The 24,395-nt window shown below is 37.9% G+C and overlaps 2 protein-coding genes and 1 long non-coding RNA gene across 25 annotated transcripts in view; 1 reads left to right on the top strand and 2 right to left on the bottom strand.

Annotated features, from left to right (window-relative positions):
• LOC120306735 overlaps window positions 1-24,395 on the top strand; it is a 182,094-nt gene that overhangs the window by 123,703 nt on the left and 33,996 nt on the right. The gene's annotated exons all lie outside the window — the stretch shown is intronic.
• On the bottom strand, window positions 253-17,053 carry MRPL23 (mitochondrial ribosomal protein L23). The gene is made up of 5 exons (XM_039340489.1): window positions 16,954-17,053; window positions 10,964-11,086; window positions 9,897-9,979; window positions 7,352-7,425; window positions 253-535 (listed from the first exon to the last, which is right to left on the bottom strand). Exons 1-5 carry the CDS (start codon window positions 16,968-16,970, stop codon window positions 374-376), a joined length of 459 nt encoding a protein of 152 aa, XP_039196423.1. The 5' UTR covers window positions 16,971-17,053; the 3' UTR covers window positions 253-373.
• Window positions 22,997-24,395, bottom strand: part of TNNT3 (troponin T3, fast skeletal type) — a 54,225-nt gene continuing 52,826 nt past the window's right edge. For all 23 annotated transcript variants that reach the window (XM_039340487.1, XM_039340486.1, XM_039340464.1 and 20 more), the window contains one exon: window positions 22,997-23,503. In XM_039340487.1, the coding sequence (XP_039196421.1) occupies window positions 23,455-23,503 (49 nt within the window). In that variant the 3' untranslated portion in view covers window positions 22,997-23,454. The remainder of the gene's footprint in view (window positions 23,504-24,395) is intronic.

The raw sequence follows: 24,395 nt of genomic DNA, 5'->3' as shown, positions 1-24,395 counted from the left end.
TCCAACCCACCCAAAGATTTAGAATGTCTCATTTTAGTGGTAACCAGATAATTCCAACTCTTAATACCTTGATCACTGCAATACCCATGTAGATATTGTCTGAAGGTTTAATGAAGGACAGATATAGGCAAGTCTTCCTTCCCTCCAAGCACAAAAATGAACTACAGTTTGAAGCTGATGAACTGGTCCCATGCTTGCCACCTTTTATGTCCAGAGCTCTTCATTTTTTACCAAAATAATTGCTGCACGAAATAGGGATTAAATATATTTGTAAAGGTTTTACAAGTACAATGGCATTAAAATGGAAGTCTAAGACTGATTGAAAGTGTTCATATCCCTCCAAGGTCCCCAATCCAAAACAGCCAATCTTCTTTCAACGCCAAAACCAGTTAGGGACATCTCCACGTTTGAGATCATTAATTCTCTTCTGTTTCTCTTCATCAGCTTTTTTCTCAATTTCTTCAGAAGACTCAGGCTCAGGAGCTTTGTTCTTGTCTGGAAACAAGTCTGGAAACTGGAAAGTCTGTCCTTCAGCCTAAAGACAGAAGACAAATGTTTAATCATGTGTTCCAGTAGTATCTGGTTTTTTTTTTTTTTTCAGATAACCATGGGAAGTTTCAGTTAGTCCAGAAAGGAAAAGATGCAGAATATTATCTTTTATTCTATCAGTCTTCCTGCCAAGGGACTCAAAGTAACCGACTCAACTTCACCCAGTAAATATATGAATAAGCAGAGTTTCTAACCTAAGCCACTTCTTTTATAGTCCGAAATCCTAAACAGTGTATCACATTATCTTTTCTAGTTCTGTACTGCTCAGTTAAGAGGCAAATATCCATTGCTATTTCAAAAGACTCACAATTACATTGGAAACACAATCACTTATGAAATATAGTGCAAGAGTTTGTTGTACTACTTAAGGTAATCCCAAGCCCATAAAGAAGCTGATTGTATAATACTGGGTGGGAGGGGTGTTTTTGTTTTTTAGCCTTCAATTTATAAGTCTTGATCTTAATTCTTGTGACTATGTATACAAGCCCATGCAGTTTTCTGGAAGCGGTTTTCCATTTCCTTCTTTGTAGGCCTGAGAATGAGTAACTGTCCCAAAGTCATTCAGCTGATCTTGTGCCTATACCTAAGACAAGAACAAAAATCCAGTTTCCCCAGGCTGGTCTAGCACCTTAATCTTAGACCACACTTGCTCTCAATTAAAAACCAAAATATTCATTTTTAACCAGAGGAAAAAAATTACAGTCAGAAGAGCACAGTTCTCCGTTGTAGCAGCTGTGACTGCATGAGTCCAAGCTAAGGTCTTCAACAGTCACAGAATGCATTATTTTCTTCCATATAATTATAAAGAGAAGACCAACAATATCTTAACTCCATAGACACCAGATGAATGGAGACTAAGACAAGACAAAGGAAGGGGGCTTCACAAAGAACGGACAGGCATAGTGGATTCCATAGACAACAAGGGCAAGGAAGAAGACTGAAAAGGAAAGAAAGGGAGATTGATAAGAAATGCACTCGAATGGTACACATTTATATGCAGATTTCTTTGCTTTGCTCAGATTTTTCTTCTATGATGGTAATAGAACATTATCAACAGAATTGCTATTAAAATGCATCTATTAAACACAACTGTGAGTACTTCAACTTTATTTCTCTAGCTCAGTGATGGCGAGTGCCCAAACTGCAACCCAAAACCTGCTTATGCATCGTTGGGTGCCGGGTGGGTGTGGCCCATTGGCTGGATGTGGCCAACTGGGGGTGTGTGGCCCATTGTGTGGGCGTGGCTGCGGTGGTAACGGCAGACTGGGTGGGACTAAAAAGTTCAATCAATCAATTCCAACTTTGCAAGATCTTTTTTTTCCCACAAGAAGTTGAAATTGATGATTGATTGAACTTTTTTTTTCTTTTTTCCACATGGCAGCAGAGGCCTAAAGCGAAAAGGTTTTATAAAACTCAGCTGAAGGCCTAGAACTGGGGCGACGGTGCAAGTGCCCACAGAGAGGGCTCTGAGCACCGTCTCTGGCACCCGTGCCATAGGTTCGCCACCACTGCTCTAGTTTCTGTCATTAAAATAGAAAGTACCATGAGCCTGCATTAACACATGGGTTATGTCTATTTAGTTTCTCTGTGTTTGCTGCATAAAGAAAATATACTAAACAGAACTCTATAAATAATATGATTTAAAAAGGGATTTGTGGAGTTATGTAATTCCTGAAATGCACTATTAAATTTTTTAGTAGTCATTCTTCATAATGAAGAACGTCAATGCCAACACAGAGCATTGCCACAGACTCAACGTCTCCCATTTGGAAAACAATCATCTACTGACCTTTTAGCTTTTATTTAGCAGCAGGAACCTATTATTCAACAACAGCATTTTATTCTGTTGACATTATCTATTTTTCCATATTGTATGCAGTGTTGACAATCTTGTTAAAATCAACTCTGTCAGCTTTCCATTCTCTTCAAGTAGAAGACTAAGACTAATAAAACTATCAGACAATAGTATGGCACAGAAAGATGTGTTATAAAAATAATGTCTAGAGCTATTTTGGAAGGTATTTTCCAAAATACCTTAACAGCTTTTGGCCATCACTAAAGAACTAAAAAAAAAGAACTAAAAATCAGCACATAAAGTTAAGACTATAGGAGCACTCTTGCTGTCCCTTAAAATCAAAACTTTACTCACAAATGAACCAGGTTTTGCCAACCAGTCTTCAGCTATTAATCTGAAGCTATGAACAAAGCAATTGGGCTCACATTAAGTGCAGCTATAAGTTTCAATTTTACTTGCTGGTATGCATTAACAAGTATCCTATTTCTTCGCGGGCTCATTGAACAAGAACAATCGGTTCCGCCCCTTCCCAGTACCATGATTCTCCAGAAATGCTACAGAAGTAGATTTTTCAGCATCAGCAGGAAAGTGAATGCCCCTTCTAATGCTGTGATTGAAGTGAACAGAACCTCAAATGTACAACAACACTGGGGCACAATTCTAAATTCTGCTTTGACCCAAGCAGTATACTCCTTCCAGAACTACAAAAACTACTCAGTGCCATCACTGTGGTTTGCCAAAAGCCATTTCCACAATATGTCTTCAACAAGGAAAGACCAGGCAGTGTTTTGAGATGTTGCATAGCTCTCGAAAGTTCTCTTCTGGAGTGGGGGTATGGGGTGGTCTACTGAAATCAAAGCCTGGGTATTTTCCAGAAGCAATATATTAGCTGTTGTTTGCTTGTTTGTTTTAAGGAAAAACAGAACTGGCTCTTATTGGCTGAAAAAAGGGGTTTTGTTATTTGAATATGGTGGTTGTTCTCATTACTTTCAACAGGATTCATCAGGATAGAGACTTTTTTAAAAAAAAAAAATGACTAAACAACAAATATAACTCCAAAGACAGCACTGGAAACCCATCAGGCAACGTTTGTATGGTTGCCACCTGCATTTTATACTTGCATGTACAACATCATCACTGGCTGATGTTGCTACACGTACCAGGGTTTGGCTTGCGGCCAACGTGAGAACTGAGAGGCCTTGTCTATGATAGACACAGCCCTTCTGTCCAAAAAGGAAGGATATGGCCTACAAAGATGAGGCATGGTTCTAGTCCTTGCCCTTCTCTTCTACGTTTGTTACATCTGTCACTACATTAATAAAGCAAATGACTCAAGAGTGGATGTTTCCATGAAGCACTACATGTTATCCTACCTTCTCATTTTAAGGCAATGGAGGAACGTTCAGACACAATGGAGAACCTGGTGATTATAAGCTCTCTAAGAAAATGCTCACAGTTGCCATTTCAAGGCTGGTCAAAACCAAATATTGAGCCGAAGTCAATCTGTAGCTGAAACCTTTTAATAAACAAAAGTCAGTGCAGACAATTTGGCTCTTTCCATCCCTTGTTTTGCCGAGAAATGCTGATCTTGGCTGGCAGCCAGAAAGGATTTGAAACTGCCAAGATATTACTCTCAAAATTGAAAGCTTTATAAATCCTCCGCAATAGCGAAATTTTGCACTGGTTTGATTCTCGCATGCTGAAAGCTTTATGAAAAATAGTTACTGTACATGTTCAATAGTTGGTATATTCTGTCCATTCTATAACTTGAACCATATCTCCAGGAATAACTGTACCATAAAAGTCTTTTTAACTCATTTGAAGTCACATCTGAGGATCTGCAATAGGTACAATCATTTGGGGCTAGTTAATGGCCACTTGCTGATAAGCTGTTCTAGCATACGGTAGCACAATACTTTACAGGGAAGGAAAATGTAGGCTCAAATCAATTAAATTCTGCTCAACTTGTTCTTAGGGATATTGTCACATCTTCCATATAGCCACTGAGGAAGCACATCTATGGAACTTCATAATAATCTAGTTAATATAAATGACTGGCCCAAATCAGGAAAAAAATAATGTTTAGGTTTTCTAATAGAGGCAATTATTGACTCTGCAAGCAAGCAGAAACAAGAACATAATTTTCAAGGCACAAAAACGATTTTCATATTAATGAAGAAGTTGGTCCTAACTTTTAAAATAGAAAAGGCAAGGAATAGTTCTGTTTTATAACCAAGGTTACAAAATGTTTTCTCCTAAGGAGGAGGGGAAAAGCACACAAAGAACAAACTGAAACTACAGAAGGTGATACTGACCACAAGCAATAATTTGAGGTCATTTGCAATGGCAGACAAATACTATCTGGACTAAAGAGGGAAAAACCCTACCCCTCATTTGCCAAGTTTGGGGTAGGAGAGAAAAAGACCTCTGTCTTCAAGATAACCTGCATTAATTCTCTCCTTAATACACTGCTCTGTATTATATGTTGTCCAACCATCAGCGTTTTCATCTTCCAATACTTGAATGCAATGATTAATGTGTGCATATTATATTGCATAAGTTGGCCTTGAAATCAGAAGCTGATGACTTCCAGAGTAGAGAAACATAACTGCTGTCTTCAAGACAAAACGTATTTCTCAGATACCTAAGAATGCCAACTAGTCAGGAAACTAATACAAGGAAGAATAATGCTGCCACCTATTGACTATTTAAGAAAGCCAACATAAAAAAAAACTCCCAAACCGATGGCTTTCTTACAAAATTACCTGGAACTTGCCATAAACATGGACTTGCTTAAGCCATGGATTTGTTTGTACCAATGTAAGGGTGAACCAGAGGTTGAATTAAAGCAAAACAAGGAAGATATTTAAAAGATCAGCAGGTATGCAGGAATATAAAATTAAAACCTCTTACTTCACCTATGTAAATAAAGTCTAGGTAAGCCTGCTGAATTATGATAACCATTTCAGCATAGAAGTGACAGGATACATCAAAGAATAAGTATAATATTTTTCTTCCCACATTTAATGGAATACTGAATTAAAGAGAGGCTAGCTACAAAATTGAAATAGGAACCCAAGAGAATTAGCTATAACTATAAACAACTCTTAGAAGATATTATTGTTGAAATACTTTCCAGTCTGGAGCAGATAACAGTGAGTGTTTAGAATAAGATCAAATTCAGCTTAAAGTATTATATAGGTAAGGCTACATTTGTTAAGACTGAAGAAGCATTCCATTGCTCTACAGGCAGTTAAAAATAGATAAAAGTCATTTCCAAGATCAGCTATTCACACTAGCCTGTATGGCAAATTCTTAGAAATCATAAAGATGCCAAAAACAAAACACACATACACACAAAAAATGGAGTTCTGTAACATCCAGCCTTCAGAGTGACAAGCCAAGAGCAAAAACCACAACAACAACTTAGGTTTAGGTACGTAAGTAAACATATTTTAAAGTGGGGATGGGGGAAAGAGACACGTGTCCGTGCCCCTCTCTCAAGTCCAGAGGAACAGAGACACTCAGCCAGACTGAATTTCAGAGAAACTCAAAAGCCCCAATGCTTTTTATCAACTTCTGTCTGATGCATTCTTCAGAGATGAAATCCTGCCCTTTGAAGACGGAGTTAGCTGTAGACGATTGATTTTACAATAAGCATTATCCCAAAAAATGTGAGACAGGAAGCAGCCACAAATATTATCACTTTGATCATTCTCCTACTCAAAAATGTGTGATTCAGTCACTGTCCTACCCAAGTATTTATAAAATAGCAGAACCTACTCAGGGCCAGAAAAGCAGGTTAGTCATCTTGAGTCTATGATATCCAACACTAAAGGAACGGAGCAGAGAAATCAGCAACTGGATGTAGTTTTAATCTTTATTTCTTTACTGGAGAAACAGCTGCTACTGAAAAAACTGAACTAGCAGTGGGGTGGGGAAGACAAATCACTCTAATGTGCAGCTTAATGAGATCCATCAATGATCTAGAATAGAGCACTAATATATCTCTGATTTTCTGATTTCATATTAAGTGACAAGAATATCCCTGAGCCATTAAAAAAAGATCTCCCTGGTATTTCTAGAAAATAAAAAGTAGTGGTAGTCCAGTGCTTTCTTTTCAACTTTACCCATCTATCCAGAAAAAAGAGGAAAAGGTAAAGAGTTAATTCTATAAGCAGGGAGGGAGCAACTGGTAACCAAGTCACTAGTTTACCTCTTGGGGCATATGTTCTTCTGCAAAAAGCTATGGCTGAGCCATTTTATGAGCAGGAAAGTCTCCCCCCCCTTCAACAGTCAGCTTATCAGAAGGCCCAGAGCAAGATTATGAGAATCCAAATGTGCCCATTAACCTCAAAAGTGTTGCCTTCTCTTATATTCTACCATACAATTAACATACAAAAACCCTCCGTATATTTACCTCAATAGTTTTCAATCTATAGGATTTGTTCTCTTTTGATCTAGATGCTCTGAGAGCTAATGGAGAAAGAAGTTTTACTCTTATAATTTTTTTCTAGGAACTTAAGCCAATCCATATATTTTCAATCAGAGAATTTCACAACATTTCATCCTAAATGCTAAAACCCAGTTTAGCTTTGTAATGCGGATTGTTCATGAAGCTTTTCAAAAGAAATCTCCATGGAGCCTTTGACCATGCCACATATGACAACCAGGAAAAAAACAAAAACGTTTTCAATAATAATAGGCCAAATTACCAATGACAACTTTCTGACTATTTCTCACTTCTTCAGCATTATGCCATTCCAGGTTAATGCCTAGGATTTTTTCCAAGTAGCAGTTTCGTCTCCAAAGAACTTAAGAGCAGATCCCTCAGACCAGCCTGGCTGAAATTTGCATCCTGTTTCCCCAGGGCTCAATCGCTTTCAATCCCCTTTAGAAAAACAATGTCTTCATAACAGAATTTTGAAACCCATAAATAATTGACTCAACTAAAATCTACCACAACTCCCTCACTTTCCCAGTTTCCAAACAGATGCATTTACTCACCAGCTGTACATAGGCAACCTTGTAGTCTGGCTTCTTGATTCGTCTATTTCTGTCATCCCTCTGTTTGTTTGAGCCTGTTAAATAGACCAACATATTGACTTACAAGAAGCTAATGGTTCCTTTCCCCTACCCTTTCAGTTAGAGAAAACAGGAATCATATTTACGTGATGTCTAGAAAGGAGTCTGTGGCTACTCCTAAGTGGGTAAAATCTTCTCTCAGAGCAGAAGTATTTAGGACGGGCGCATTAATCATGCAGCAATTTTACCGCTCACAAGTTACTGAATCTGATATTCACACATTACAATTGTCTTGACAAAGAAACAAGAGTTAAATGTTCTCAAGGTTAAATGTTCCCAGTTTCTTGCATTTCTTTTCAAAAGATTTAGTTTCTAGTTCCCTTGCTCTTCTTCTCTGAATCTATTTCAATATTTTTCAAACACTTTTTCTAAATTTGTTCCAGTTTCTTCCAATAACCAAGTATGCTTTCTGTTCCAGAATACAAAGTGCTCAGAATAGAACCCACTATGGAGGTGGGACTGATCATCAAAGGGTTACATGAGGATTTTTTTTCCTTCTTGTGATTTAGAAACCATCCTTTTATTCATGCAGCCTACATTGCACTCATCTTTTCAGTCAATTAGTGTCCCAAGGTCTTTTTTATAAATATTCTAATTTGTGTAATTTGTTTTAATGTTTAATTGTTGTAAGCCATCCAGTATTATGCTTTTGCAATGGACGACTATATAAATTATAAGTTATTAATACAAATATCGATTTCTGTGGCAGAATGAAGCCCCGAGAATATTTTCAAGGTAGCCAATGATTAAATATTGCTAATCAGAAAGCCATGAGATACATTGTCCAATGATTTGGTTAAATCAATATATAATACAACAGTATTCCTGCAATCCGCATTCCTTCTGCAAGTGATGCCATCACGAGTCTTCTTTCTATCAGCTTTAGAATTGGCACAGGTACCTATATTAAGAACTTATATAGTTTTCTGTTTCTTACTACTCTCTCTTTTTTAAAACAAGAGTTAATATTTGTTTCCTTCCCATCATCTAACATTTCACCCATTCTCCAAGGTTTCTCAAATATAACACACAAAAATTCAACCATATCAATAGTATGTCCCTTAACCATCCTCTGATGCAATTCACCTAGCTTAATTAATTAATATTTCTTTTAGCCTTCAATCCTACCTCTTTATCCTGTTCTTCACCATTTTCAGGTGAAATACAGGCTCGGTGTTCTTGGAGAACACCGAGCCAAATTAAGAGTATACAACAGCAATGCCTTCCCCAGTTCCAGCCTTGTTATTGCTGTTCTTGTACCTGTTAGCATTTTGCCATGTTTACAAAGTAGTTGCTACATTTTCTCTTTTATTTTGAACATATCTCAAGATTTTTTTGTTACTCTTAACATTCATCAGCCTCAATTCATTCAAACATTTGCTTCTTTTGCTATCCTCCCTCATTTGATTTGCTTGTAATTGTGGCTTTACAGACTCTCATCCACTATAAGCAACTTTTCCTATCACTGTTCCAAATGAAAAATTAAGTTCTTTAGAGTTCTTTTCCGTTTTCTTCAATATCAAGAACTCCAATTTCATACAGTCACTTTCCCTCATTATTTTTATATGTCTATATCTACAAGTACAACTTTGTTACAGACTGATATCAAATTCAGGGTAGTCAATCTTCCATTCTGTGATAGAAACAAATGACAGCGAAAGGCCCAAGTCTGGCAAAGTTTACTTCTCCATTTCCTCCATTTATTTTAATTCAAATGCTCTAATGGAGTTTTTTTCTCCATTTCCTCTGTATTATTTTATTTCCTCCATTTATTTTATTTTAACCCAAATGTTCTACACTCTCACCAAGTTCATTCACTAGAATTCTGGAGGTGTGGATATTTTGAACATACAATCCAATTCCTTTTCACTCTGTTCTATTATATCTGTTCCTTTTCACTAGACTAAACCTGTGGAAATCATCCCATCAGTCTCTGTTACATCTTTAAATTATATTTGTCTTTTTTTCTGTTAACAGTTTAAAGTCATCTTACTGAATTCATACAGTCTCAGCATTTGTTTCAAGATGGTGAAAGCCATGAGCTATTTTCTTCGGAAAACTGGCTTTCAACCTTGTTCTACAGATGTGCTTTCTTAACCCACGTTTGCTACATTTAATCTACAATTCTGCCTTGCACAAACCCAACAAGATTTGAGTCTTTTCATCCTAATTATATGAAGTATTATATGAAGTGAAATAACTTCATTTAAGAAGGTTAAATCAAGCATTAGTTTTGGACTAGAACACTTTTTAAAATTAATATAATCTCAGGACTGATTCTCTTAAAAACAAAGAAATGACAAATTCCAATTCATGTAGGAATTGACTATTTTGCAAAGGAATATAAATTGCGGTAATCAATAGGCTGCAATTGCTTCATTAAATAGCAAAGATTTAGAAAACATAAAGTATATGAAAGAGAGTTTGTTAATAATGAATAACCACTGTTCTTCAGTTGAAGACTCACCATACTGTATCCTGGTTCGTACAGCAGCTACTGGCACGTTGTATATTTTTTCAAGGTAGTCTTTCAATTCTACTCTTGTCATGCTATACCAAAAGCAAGCAAACAATTGAAGCACATTAAAGAACAATGCCAGAATATTAATTTCATTAAGTATAATGTTATTCAGTAATTCCTGACTTTGAAAGAAGCATCCTGATATATTGTGCCACTGTTTTATTAACAAAGTGAAAGGTAAGAAAGATCAAGCCAGACAAGGTAAAAGATCTTATGGCAGATCACACAGATAGAGAGGAATGGTTAACCGTGACACTATATTCTCCCAAAAGAGATACTCCTGAGATTTCTGCTGGAACTTAAACAAAGAATTGAGTGGAGTAATCCGGATGAAGGTTCAGTTAGCATTCACCTTTGACCACCATTTTGGGGACAGACATGGTTACACTGTTTATTTTTTTTTTTTTGTTTTGGCAAAATAATAATCCATGAATGCTTACAGTAGTGTTTGGGTCTGCAAAGAGCAGAAACTTCTTCCCTGAAATTTTTAGGATCAGTTAAGTAATAATGCAGCATGGTGTGTTTACAGGGCTATTCCAGGAAGCATCCAAAAAAGTTCCCTTTTTCCCATAAGTATAAAAAAATACAGAGGAAAAACCTCCAGGAACCTAAACATTTACAAAATATGCAATCCTGATCTGCTTCCAGGTTCAATCTGGAAAATTCTACTATAGATCTATATTTCCCAAACTCAGTATCTAGGAAGGGAAATAGACTGTTTCAGAATTCTCCCAAGTCTCTATCTGATCCAATAGAAAAGAATCAGTCCACTGAGATATGGACAGGGGAGTGTAAGAACCATTACTCTTTATAAGAAATCCTCAGAGTTGTGGCACAGCCTACAGGGAACAGTGTACGCACAAATCAACAAGCGAACCGGCTCCAGTTGTTACTGATAACTTTGCATAATGTACTTGCTTCACCACTATGGCACTCTGAGAAACTGGATAACATTATTCTGAATGTTTTAACTCAAGAAGAAATATGTTATCTTCTTCCCTATATGTACTTACTCCATGGGGATGCGGAACTGTACTGTATCTTCTGGCTGTGGGACACCAGGCTTCACCAGGGTCAAGAAGTAATCTGTCCGGAAAATTCTTGTTGGAGGATTTCCTAACTGATAAAGGGGATAACTACAGACAAAGAAAATAAATATTTCTGAGAATATGGAATTCTTGTAAATGTAAAGCATGTGGAGAACGTAAAATCTGACTAGAAATTTTCTTTAAAATAAGCAGCATTTTTGCCTTAGGCTTATATGATAAAGGAAGCAATAAAAATTAATGTGCTATGTTTTCAATAATTATCTCCAACCCTGAATAAAACTGTATTAATTAGGCTTTTATTCAATGGTGTAGCACAGGGGTAGGCAACCATGGCTCTTTTATGACTCGTAGACTTCAATTCCCAGAATTCCTGAGCCAGCATGGCTGGCTCAGGAATTCTGGGAGTTGAAGTCCACGAGTCATAAAAGAGCAAAGTTGCCTACCCCTGGATAGCAGAATAAAGTGAAGAATAAAATAAATAATAAAATAAAGCAGTAAGAAATTAATCTTTCATTGAGAACATTCAATGTTGGTATAATATTTCAGGTGTTGAACACCCACGTACATATTTCCATACTTATTAGCAAATTATTATTAAATTAGTAAATTATTCTATGTAATACAATTAAACTAAATGCTCAGAGGCTTTTTTGCCCTACAAGCAATTGTGTCATCAATATCCCAGTATGTTCCAGAAGACTATTTGGAAAATTTCCAAATCTCTTAAGAAGAAAACAGTTATACTATTCCTTGTGTAAACATTTACTGGGAATGAATACCATATGAATTTATAGATAGCAGAATAATTATGAAGGCTACAGTCTTATGTTAAAAGCAGATGTATTTAATTTATGGGAAATCTTATGGCTATCTTATTAGATGTAAACAATGTAACAGCAGGAACAAACAACTGAAGCAAACAGGTTAATAATAACTATAATCATAATAAAGCAAATGAGGAAGATAATAAAGGACAATAAAAACACTTCATTGTAATAATTTTACACTTAGAGCACTTATACTCTAGTCTAGATCTACTTAAAATATTATAAAATCCTTGTACAAATAATGTCCTCTGGAAATTAAATGGAATTTGTATATGCATTACGATATATAATAGCACAGTTTGTATAAAACACTATATGTATCTGCAGAATCAGAAAATAATGCAATAATGAAAGCCTTTTTCAAATGGCATATTATTTCTAATGTGAAGTGATTTCCAAAATTTTGGACATGGAAGCACTTAGGAAGGAGAGATAAATCGCTAAGACACTCAATAGATAAATTTCACAGGTAATGAACAGGAAACATGCAAAATTCCAAGGTATACCAAGCTAGCATAGAAAATAAAATTAAGATAAATGTAAAACTTCTTCATTAGAACCAGTGTGGAATTAACATCTTTGCAAGGAGAGACCAGGATATATATGCAAAAATTAGAGAAGAGAATGTAAAGCTAAAAGTAATCTAATTAAGCATATTCCTAAAATCCCTTGGAATACATTTCTGATTCTGTAGTTTATGCAGATAACCCTACAGAGTTGAGAGTTATTGAAATAAATATAAGAGAAAAAGAGCAGCAAAGAGAGACTCTTTGAGATAATACTTTAGTTCAAACTTTCTACCTACAGGTAAAACAATCATGGGCAAAATGTCAAGATTTCTTCTTACTACTGTTAATACTGAAACCTATGCCTCTGCTAAATGATGATGATGATGATATAATAATAATAATAATAGTAGTAAAGTTGGAAGGGACCTTGGAGGTCATCTAGTCCAACCCCCTGCTCGGGCAGGAAACCCTACACCATTTCGGACAAATGGCTGTCCAGTCTCTTCTTAAAAACTTCCAGTGTTGGAGCATTTACTGCTTCTGGAGGCAAGCTGTTCCACTGATTGATTGTTCTCACTGTCAGGAAGTTTCTCCTTAGTTCTAGGTTGCTTCTCTCCTTGATTAGTTTCCACCCGTTGCTTCTTGTCTTGCCTTCAGGTGCTTTGGAAAATAGCTTAATTCCCTCTTCTTTATGGCAGCCCCTGAGATATTGGAATACTGCTATCATGTCCCCCCTTGTCCTTCTCTTCGTTAAACGAGACATACCCAATTCTCGCAACCGTTCCTTATATGTTTTAGCCTCCAGTCCCCTAATCATCTTTGTTGCTCTTCTCTTTACTCTTTCTAGAGTCTCAACATCTTTTTTACATCGTGGTGACCAAAACTGGATGCAGTATTCCAAGTGTGGCCTTACCAAGGCATTGAAGAGTGGTATTAATACTTCACGTGATCTTGATTCTATCCTCTGTTAATGCAGCCTAGCACTGTGTTGGCCTTTTTGGCAGCTGCAGCACACTGCTGGCTCATATTTAGGTGATTGTCTACTAGGACTCCGAGGTCCCTCTCACAGTTACGACTATTGAGCATGGTGCCACCTATGCTGTACTTGTGCATTTGGTTTTTCTTGCCTAAATGTAGAACCTTGCTTTTTTCACCATTGAATTTCATTTTGTTAGTTAGTGCCCAGTTTTCAAGTCTGTCCAGATCCTTCTGTATCTGAAGCCTGTCTTCTGGAGTGTTGGCTATTCCTGCCAGCTTGGTGTCGTCTGCAAATTTGATGATTTCCCCATCTATCCCTTCATCCAAGTCATTGATGAAGATGTTGAAGAGTACTGGGCCCAGAACAGAGCCCTGGGGCACCCCACTACACACTTCCCTCCATATAGATGCAGTTCCATTGAGGACCACTCTCTGAGTACGGCCGGTCAGCCAGCTACGGATCCATCTGGTGGTGGTTCTGTCTACCCCACATTTTTCTATCTTGTCAAGTAGTAGGTTGTGATCTACTTTATCAAATGCCTTATTGAAGTCCAAGTAAATTATGTCCACAGCATTCCTCTGATCCACTAATTTTGTCACTTGGTCAAAGAATGCAATAAGATTTGTCTGGCATGATCTATTTTTGACAAACCCATGTTTTCTTTTAGTAATGACTTTGTTTGCCTCTAGGTGTTCGTTGATTCGTTGTTTGATTATCTTTTCCAGGATCTTCCCAGGTATTGAGGTCAGGCTGATAGGTCTGTAATTTCCTGATCCATTTTTTTTTCCTTTTTTGAGGATGGGAACTACATCAGCTCTTTTCCAGTCCTCTGGTAGTTCCCCTGTGTTCCAGGATCTTTGAAAAATATAGTTCAGTGGCTCCGATATCACATCTGCCAGTTCCTTGAGAACTCTGTGGTGTAATCCATCTGGTCCTGGCGATTTGAACTCATCTAGGCTGGACAGGTGCTCCCTAACCATTTTCTTGCCTATCTTAACTTGTGTTTCTGTTTTGTTTTTTATGGCACTATTTTTAATAGGTTGGTCTGTTTTTTTCCCTTTGTGTAAAGACAGATGCAAAACACGAGTTAAATAGTTCTGCTTTCTCCCTGTTGTTTGTCACCTTCTTGCCACTTCCACCCACTAATGGACCAATCGTTTCCTTCACTTTTTTCTTGTTTTTTACATGTTTAAAGAAGCTTTTTTTGTTATTTTTGACTTTGGTCCCAAGCCTTAGTTCATTTTGAGCCTTGGCTTTCTTCACTTCATCTTTGCAGGCTCGGGCTATTTGCTGATATTCTGACTTAGTTATGTTCCCCTCCTTCCACTTTCTATACTTGTCCTTTTTATCTTTCAATTTGTCAGAGAGTTCTTTATGCAGCCATGCTTGTTTCTTTTGAGAGCTGTTATTTTTCCTCTTTGTTGGTATTGTGCTAGACTGTGCTTTTATTATCTCATTTTTCAAAATTTCCCAAGCTTCTTGAGTTGTTTTCCCCTTGAGGATTCTCATCCATGGAATCCTTCCCAAGCCCTCTCTAAGTTTATTGAAATTACCTCTCTTGAAGTCCAAGATTCTAGTTTGACTGTGTTCTATTGGTTGTGCTTCTATAATGTTGAATTCTAATATTGCATGATCACTTCCTCCCAGTGTTCCTATGGCTTCAACACCGTCTATCATTTCATCTCTGTTAGTGAGAATTAGATCCAAGATGGCTAATCCCCTAGTTCCCATGATGATGATGATGATGATAAAATTGAACTGCTCTGGGACTTCAGAATTCCAACAGACAAGCACCTGCAACATAACACCCCAGACTTAACAATTGTCGATAAGAAAGACAAAAAAGTCTGGATAGTGGATGGGCAGTGCCTGGAGACAGCAGAATAGACGAGAAAGAACTGGAGAAGATAACAAAATACAAAGACCTACAAATAGAAATAGAAAGACTGTGGCAAAAGCAAGCAAGGGTAGTACCAATAGTAATAGGCTCCTTGGGTGCAATCCCAAAACAACTGGAGCACTACTTGAACACCATTGGCATTGACAAATTCGCTATTAGTCAATTGCAAAAGGCGGCCTTACTAGGAACTGCTTCCATCCTGCGACGATATCTGTAATACCATCAAACATCCATATCTGCCTATCCCAGGTCCTGGGTAAGGATTCGATAGGTAGACAAAATGCCAAATCCAGTCTGAACATCTGGCTGACTGTGTGATGATCCATAATAATAATAATAGAGTTGGTAGGGACATTTGAGGTCTTCTAGTCCAGCCTCCTGCCTACCATTTCAGACAAATGGTTGTCCAGTCTCTTCTTAAAAACTTCCAGTGTTGGAGCATTCACAGCTTCTGGAGGCAGGTTGTTCCACTGATTAATTGTTCTAACTGTCAGGAAATTTCTCCTTAATTCTAGGTTGTTCTCTCTTTGATTAATTTCCATCCATTGCTTCTTGTCCTGCCTTCAGGAGTTTTGGGAATCTGCTTGACTCTCTCTTCTTAATAGGCATTAAAGTTGCATATAAAAACAGTGCACTTTTACTAATAAATAATCATTAATAAAACTTTTCTGATCAGACTTATAAATTGTTTAATTGAGTCTTCCTGCAAATTTAAATCACATCTCTGGGATAAGTAATCACGTTCACATATATGGGGTCTGGCTTCACTGTAATATGTAACTGTGAAGTAGGATGTGAATTGTCACAGATGTATTTAAATCTGATTTTGAAATAAAGAGATTAATCCTAGAGAAGAGGCAATGGCAAGCTTAATAAGCACATTTCAATAAGATTCTCGGATAACACCGATCACAATAAAGCAAGAATTATTTCAAGGGTAACAAATAATTATGAAAGTTATACATCAAGAAAGAAGTACTTGCCTTCTGAATTATGGACTTAGAGATAAATACTAACAGCAAGAAAAAAACTGTTAATCAATCGGCTTGGATGAAATAAAGACTGATAGGTCCTTTGAGGGGATGATCTGCAAGCAAAAACTAGCACATTTTTGAGCATGTGATGGGAGGTTATTTTGGATCAGAAACCTCTATTTTGCTTGGCAAGGTTGATAAAAGTATAAGAAGAGGAATACAATCGGGGACAGATTCAAATAAATTACTGAAATGTCCTTGGAAGAGCAGCAAATGGTGACTAGAAACAGATTGAAATGGCGGGCATTCGTCCAGTCGCCTGGAATCAAACCAACGTGATGACATTTAATAACCACTAAGTATCATTATCCATTACACTGTATGTAAAAAACAAGCATTATACAACCTACAGACACATGGGAGAGAATCATGGAAAAGCGGGGGGAACCCTCTCCCTTTCTCATTTGAAAACAAGGGAAACCGAACACGTGGGAAGGCGTTACGTGCATTACGAAATACCTTCTGGAATAGGGCACTGTACACAAAACTTAGCATTTCCCGTTTCGAAATGTTTAGCTCCCGGGGCGACCGGCGAGCTTGCAACTTGCAAACAACCATCTAGCCAAAACGGAAAGCGGAGGCAGGCAACCCTGGAAAGGCGCCCGCTACTCCGGTACTGCAGACGGGGAGCCCACGAGAACACGTCGGCGGGACGAGACTCTCCCGCGCTCAGATGCCCGGGCTGGGGGAGGGGGTGATACTCACTAAGCCCGCCGAGCCATGATTCTCACTTAGCTCTGCCGGCACTCTCATCCACTACGGAAGAGCAGAAGAACATCCGGGGAACGAAGACCGTCTAGAGGTAGGAAAGACAAGACTCGCAACACCCAAGCGCGGCAAACTAGAACTCGGTAGTAGTTTACACGCTCTTTTCCAATTTTGCAAGAAAGCGGCGAAAGTCGGCCAGGAAGCTGCAAAGTCGGCATTCGGGTTTCCATCGACTGGGTAAATTAAGGAGGCAAGCATCGTTTTTTTTCTATCGACCCTAAACTATCTCCGAAGAAACATTTAAAGAAACATTTAAACATTGGACTCGCCTCTGACGAGTGACATTTCTCTTTAAGATTTCCAACTGCAAGGCTGAGAGAGCCCAGGGTAGCTTTTCTATATATCTATATCGAAAAGTCAGAAATAAAAAAAAGAATAGCATACTGTAAATGCAAAATAAATATTCTGATTTTTGTTTTCTGTGCATGGCTATTTAGTCCTGCCAGGTGGTTCTGAGTTAGCCCATCTTAGGTGAGGCATCTGTATGATCTTGATTCATTTCGAAAACAACAACAACTGCAGAACCCGGTCTGGAAATATCAAAGCTGTGAATTGAAGGACTGGAATTGTTGGGAGAGTGAGGGGCACATCTAGGAACTATGCAATCGGAAATAATTGTACAGCGTACCTCCTTTTGGGAAGTCTAGACAGAGTCCAGGGGAGGTGTGAAGAATCTTTTAGTTGTGCACTGTTACAATAAATGTCATAAACTGCCCAGAATCGCTTAGGAGGTGATCTGGATGGTGTAGAAATTTAAATAAATAAATCCAACTTTCCCAAAGTTGCATTGGATTGTTTTCATTGTTCATTTGTGTTCATTTTGGTATTTGGATTTTTAAGGGAGCTGTGTACATTAAAATTATATTAAGGGAAGTCTGATGGCAAAAAGTTTAAGAACATCTAACAGCACCAAGGTTCCATGAAGTCGTTGTGTTTTGTTGTCCCATGGTGCTTGCCCGTCCTTCTCGATTGCATACAGCGGATATTCTAGGACGGTTCCACCAATAAAACCATATCATTTCATGATATCCGGGAAGCAGGTCTTCTGTGTAGTTGCTCTGCACCAGATCTGGCATTCATCCTGAGATTTCCATGGATTCCATCCTGAACATTCACAAAAAGGCCCATCCTTCTTTAAACCTGTCCTTTCCCCCAAGCCTTGGACTAAACTTAACTGTGGAGTTCTCAGGAATCCTCTATCTGAGGTGGGATATGTTGATTCTTCTCTGTCAGCATTCATTTTTTTTAATAAACTGTTGTGTTTTACTTTATTTTTAATATTAACATTTGAAACGTTAGTTATCCAGCGTTGTTATGGTGAAAGAGGTAGCCTTTTAAAGTTAATTAAAATAAATAAAAATGCAAAGACCTAGCTCTCTGGGGAAGTCTGTAATGCTGGGGAAAGTGGCAAGAAAAAGTAAAACAAGACAATTGGCAGCAAAGTGGATGAATTCTATTATAGCAGTGATGGTTGCACCCTTGCAAGACTTGAAGGGCCAGGTTCAGGACAGATCTGGAGAATATCTCTTCTTGTAGTCTCTAACAATTGTTGCTGACTTGATGGCACATAATCAGTAGCAGAATTAAGTAATAGAGCTATGAATGACTTAACAATTTCTGAGGATGAAATTATGACAACATCCTGGGCACGTCAGAAAAAAGATGTTGCTGGGATATGTTTGTACAACGGCTAGGTACAGGTGGGAAATGTCTAGTGAGTAGAACTGGCTTAAGAACCATCATACACAGAGAGGTAATAAGAGAAATGCAGCAAATTAGATTACTGGATTGGATTTGAGTTTAAAATTAATGGATAAATAATCAACTTGACTGCTCTAGTGTTTTCCAAAACTGCATGTTGGATTTTTTTTTCTTTTCCACATTTTTAGCATGAGATAGCTGATGCAAAGAAATGGGACAGCAAGATTTATAATGCTGTCTCCTATGGCAACTGTCATTTTGAAAGGTAAAACTATTGTAAATGTTGTATACTGTGTAGCTCTTCTCTTTTTCTATCTCTGTAGGATCTCTTAGTAAATAAACTTCATAAGGATACAAATGTAAAAATATTGTCTATTCCACTGCTACCCTCTGCAGGAAGAGGCACGTATGTCACTTATTTAATATGAATTTGCAAATTCTATCAAATTGAGAAAAGAGAGACTTTATTGTTGTTGTTTATTTACTTGTTTGAGCCAATACTGTAACTGTTTTCTGTGGAGTTTTTAAAAATGAAACTAAAGGCTACAATCCAGTTTGAATATAAATCCATTTGAAATAATATATTTATAAATGAAGAAAATGGTTTTTAGTTGCAATTTTTTCAGGAATATGGTTTTGCTGCTTATTTTGAGGAGGATGTGGGAAATTCATTCTCTATATGTCATGTAGTTACATTTCCATATAAAGTAAGGCTACCATATCTGGACTACAGAATCCAAGAAATAGAATTAAATTTTTATATGTATATTTTTGTTGTGCCTTGGTTATTTGGATTTTTGCAGCCCAGATAGAGTAGCCCCAATATTTATTTAGTAGATTGTTTGTTTGTTTATAAAATTTATAGGTTGCCAATATTACCTCATGGTAACTCTGGGCGGCTTACAATTATAATATAATCCCATGACTATTAACAAGACCAGAGGGCAAATGTTCTACTCCTGGATCTAATCTAGCAGAAGCCAATCCATGTGGTAGGATATTCCATGGCTATTTTAGCTGTCACTAAGCCTCCAGATAGTTTAGGATTAATTAAATTTCCCTAAATTAATCGGTTGATTGATTTATTTCACTATTTATCCATCCATCCCTTGCTTTGTAAAAAAAAATGCATGTGTTCTAATAAATATTCCAAAAGAGACTTTTAAAATTTTGGTCTTGCAAGGTGAAAAGTACAAAGTTCCACACATCTTGACATACTTGATCCCCTATTCTGAAGGAGAGTTCTAAGAAGATACCGAAGCATCCTGCTGTGTCAAGTCTAAAATCATAATTAAGCTAGCGTTCCATGTCCCAGAATGGTCCTCTGGAATCCCATACATCTATTAATCTTTTTGCTCCCCAGCAGCTAGCATTTAAGCTATTCTGTAAATGAACATTTGTCGAATGCCCACAATGCATCATGTAACAGCAATTTGCCAGCTTTACATGCATTCCAGCAATTTTTCAAAAAAATAAAACATACATATTTCAGCATCAGCATTTTTTTTTTTTTGGGTTTAGCATATCCTTGGTTTTAAAAATTTGAATGGGATTATTTGAGATAAAATAATATTTGCAGAATATACTTGCAGGAGTATATTCACCATCTATCCCAAAACGGTTTCCAAAAATGAGGGGCAGCATCTTTCAGGAAAATAATCTTGACTATGATGGCTGGATCCCAATTTCACAGGTGGCAGGGTTTATTTCCAGTATAACAGCCCATCTTAAATAATTTCAAGACCATTTCTGTTATTTGACATTTCAGTTGACATTAATCATCCCAGAGATATTTTTGTTAACAACTTCACATATTCTATAGATCAGGGCTTTTCAACCAGTGGTACGGGTACTACCTGTGGTACATTGGCACCTGGCAGGTGGTATGTGACCATCCTAGAAAAGTGGTAATGGGGAAGGGAATGAGCTGAATTGGTGGCAGTACCGCACAAGCCTGAGCGAGAGATGGCTGGAGCTGCAGGGCTGTCAGGGCTCAACGGAAGTGCCAGGATCAGTGCCGCTTTCCAGCTGATCGGTGCTTCTTCAGGGCTGTCAGGGCTCAGTGGAAGTGCCAGGCTCCAGCTGGAGCTCGGTGCTGATCCTGGCTCTTCTGCTGAGCCCTGAAGAAGCACCAATCAGCCGGAAAGTAGCACTGATCCTGAGGCTTCTGCTGAGCCCAGAAGAAGCGCCGATCAGCTGGAATGTTGCAGCATCTCCAGGGTCTTGTGATTTACATTCAGATGCTTGGCAACTGATTCATATTTATGACGGTCACAGTGTCCCAGGGTCATGTGAAGTGACCAAACCCTGCTGCAACCACCCAGCAGATGGGTGGGGGAATAAAAACCAAACACCCCCACCCCTGCTGCCAATCCTCAACAGAAATGCTCACAGCAATGAAAACCTCAGACAGGAGGAAGAGCGCCACCGGGTGGGCAGGCAGGCGTCTTGCTCGGCTGTGGCTTGGGAGGCACTTTTTTCAGTGCCATTGTAACTTCGAACAGTCACAAAACGAACTGTTGTAAATCGAGGACTACCTGTACTTTATCACTTTTTTCCTTTTTGGGGGGGGGGGTCATCAAGTTTTTGACCCCTTGCTAGGCGACTGGTGGTACTCGGATACTGCCATATCCTAAAAGTGGTACAGTGGGTGAAAAGGTTGAAAAGCCCTGCTATAGATACTTTCTTCTGACATTCTATGGGACTGAGGCATGAGGCAAAGGAGTAGTATGAGTCAACATCATACTTTTTTATGTTTTATTTGTATTGTGAGATAGTTGAAGAAATTCTGCTTCATTGACTAATCTGAAGAATTCGTCTTTTGCATAGACAAATAGTTCTGTAGAGAATAACTGGGCAAATAAGGAATCAGCAAAAATTTGTTAGGAAAGAGATTAAAAATAAAACTTCCAATACTGTATTGTCATTACTGAAATCTAAGATCTATTCAAATCTGAAATTATGGTCATTTCAGTATGTTGCATATGTTGTGTAGAAACGGGCCAAAAAATGAAAGAGCTATGGATATGGGCTATTGATATGTAAGAAAAAGGTGAATGATCAGCATATAAAATTATGAATTATGTAAAGGAAGTGGGTGTCTTTCTTCATTCAGCTTGGGAGTTACCCAATGAAACTACACGACAGGTAATCAAAAATAAATTCTTCAATGCCAGCTGTGGGATTGCAATCACAAGATGGTACTATATGGCTATCATTACTTTAGACCAGTGGTTCTCAACCTGTGGGTTGGGACCCCATTTGGGGTCAAACGACCATTTCATGGGGGTCGCCAAACAATCCAGTCTGCCAATTTTTTCCCCTTTTCCTTAGCTGTGCTACTCCCTTTTATTCTATTGGCTTTTGAAAGCCAATAGAATAGACTCTCTTGAATAGACTCTAATTCTATTGGCTTTCAAAAGCCAATAGGAATTGTCCAGGCTGTCTCTGCCCTGCTGAGCCGCCAAAAGTCCCATTCTGCAAACGGTGCTGCACCAGTTGAGTAGTCCTTGACTTACAACCGGTTGAGTAGTCCTCAATTTACGACCGGTTGGGGGTCGCGCCATTAAAAAGATTGAGAACCACTGCTTTAGACTGCTTTAAAAGGGAATTAGACAAATTCAAGATGGAGATGGCACTCGATTGCCATATTGCTCTAAGAATAATAGACACTACATTTTAGGACAATAGCCTTCTTCTGGAATTGTTTCCCAAAATGCTGTATAAACAGAGGTCAATGGGAAACCCACAAGCAAGAGTATGTGTGCAAAACTGCAGTGTGCAGCAGTTTTTCCCCTTTGCTCTCGAGATGGCCAAACTGATAAGGACTTCAATGTATGCATAGTAAATAATTAAAGACTAGAAAGCTTTGAGAGCCAGAGAGACTATGAGCTCTAGACCCGCCTTAGGGACATAATCAGTTGTTGACTTTGGGCCAGTCATTCACTCTCAGCCCAGTGAAGAAGGAAGTGGCAAACCACTTGTGGTCAAACCTTGCCAAGAAAATTGCAGGGACTAGTCCAGGCAGTCACCAGGAGTCCAAACAAAACAAAACAAAAACCATCTAACTCGAAGGAAGAAAATGTTTTAGCTTAGATATATGTATGATTACACCTCAACCACTACCCTTATTGCCTTGATTTTTCAATTGGGCTGTTTTGGCTTTGTGAGTGCAATCTTATGAGTTCTTCATAATCACATAGGTCAATGGGGTTTACTTTTGAATAAGCATGCATAGCATTAGCATTTAAGGTATACATAATTAGCTTACAGTCATTGGTGGATGTAAACTAGCATACATTTATTTACTTCAGTGGTTCTTTGCCAGATTTTATTGACAAGGCCAATAACTTTCAGGGTTTGGTAAATGAATCATTATAATGGGAAAAAAATGAATGGCTAGACAGGAGTTGCAGGTCTGAAGTATATTATTGACTACGCTTTATTTACAAAACCAAAAGATTCATACACTGCAATCTGTGTGGCAGTGTAGAGCTGGAATTAGGAAAAGACACATGTGGGACAACAGGTATCAGCAGGGATTCATCGTCATTCAGAGCTGAGGTTCTGAAAGATGTGGGCACCCTAAAAGTAAGCAGTAGGCAATCCAGGCTGATGTTGCAACTATGGTTTTGTTCAGGCGAGAGAGAGGAATTGGTAGCTAAATAGGGAAGATGAGCCAGTGATGTTTGGCCATGCCACCATTGATGAATCTTCCTGCAGAGACCTTCCAGATCTTTATTTCCAGCGTCCTCCAACTTTGCCCTTGGCTCCAGCCTTCTTGCTGCTGTAATACAAATAGGATAAAAATGTGTCTTGCTGCTGCAATACAGATACCGTTTCCTGTTCTTGACCTTGCCTTTTCAACAACAAGTTTATCATTTCATGTCACTCTATCATTAAAGCAGATGAAATGCCAATGAGTTCTACTCTTATCAGATCCATTTTGCTCACCTCTTAATCAAGGAATAGCTGGTGGCAATCTGTTCAATCTGGCTCCCAAAGCTATTTTATCTCAAGCTGACAATCAACATGTTTTTTTAAAAGGCAATAGTTGTCTGAGTTCTAATCAGACTTGTCAGAAATGGAAAATTCCATACATTAATGGCAGAGCTACCTTGGAACTTTAGATGCAATGATAGTTGTGCCTTAAAACTAATAAATGATATAATCTATATTTAGCTTCTGCCAACTTTTCAATTTAGTGATTGCATTATCTCCTAAATAAAGTCATCACCAAAAATCCAGAAGTTGCCCAAATGTGACTTTAAATACTAATAAAAACTAGGCGCAGAGTCAAAACAACTCAGAAACAATTCAGAATTTCTGATAAACCACAAAGCATTATGTGTCAAAGTAGCACAATTTCCTTTAAACTTCATCAAGATAAAAAACTTCTTCAAAAGACAGGTGGAAAAAACTCATGTTTAAAATGTGCTACTGTGGTTGACAAGATTTCAAACTGTTTTATTTTGCATGCAAAAGAAACAGTATTTGAAACATGCAAAACTTACCTTAATTATGAGCTCAGTTATGTACTGTTGTTCCAAATGAGTACATTAATTTGCTACAGAACACCACTCTTGGCCCAGTAACAAATTCTAGCCGCATTGCTGTTATTGTCATGCTGTGTATCCTTAGATGGTACTATAACTTACACAACAAGCTAACTTGGATTA

The sequence above is a fragment of the Crotalus tigris genome, unplaced genomic scaffold, assembly GCF_016545835.1.
Source record: "Crotalus tigris isolate CLP2741 ecotype Arizona unplaced genomic scaffold, ASM1654583v1 scf7180000017749.438534, whole genome shotgun sequence".
Classification (NCBI taxonomy): domain Eukaryota; kingdom Metazoa; phylum Chordata; class Lepidosauria; order Squamata; family Viperidae; genus Crotalus; species Crotalus tigris.
This window is presented reverse-complemented; position numbering and strand designations above follow the sequence as displayed.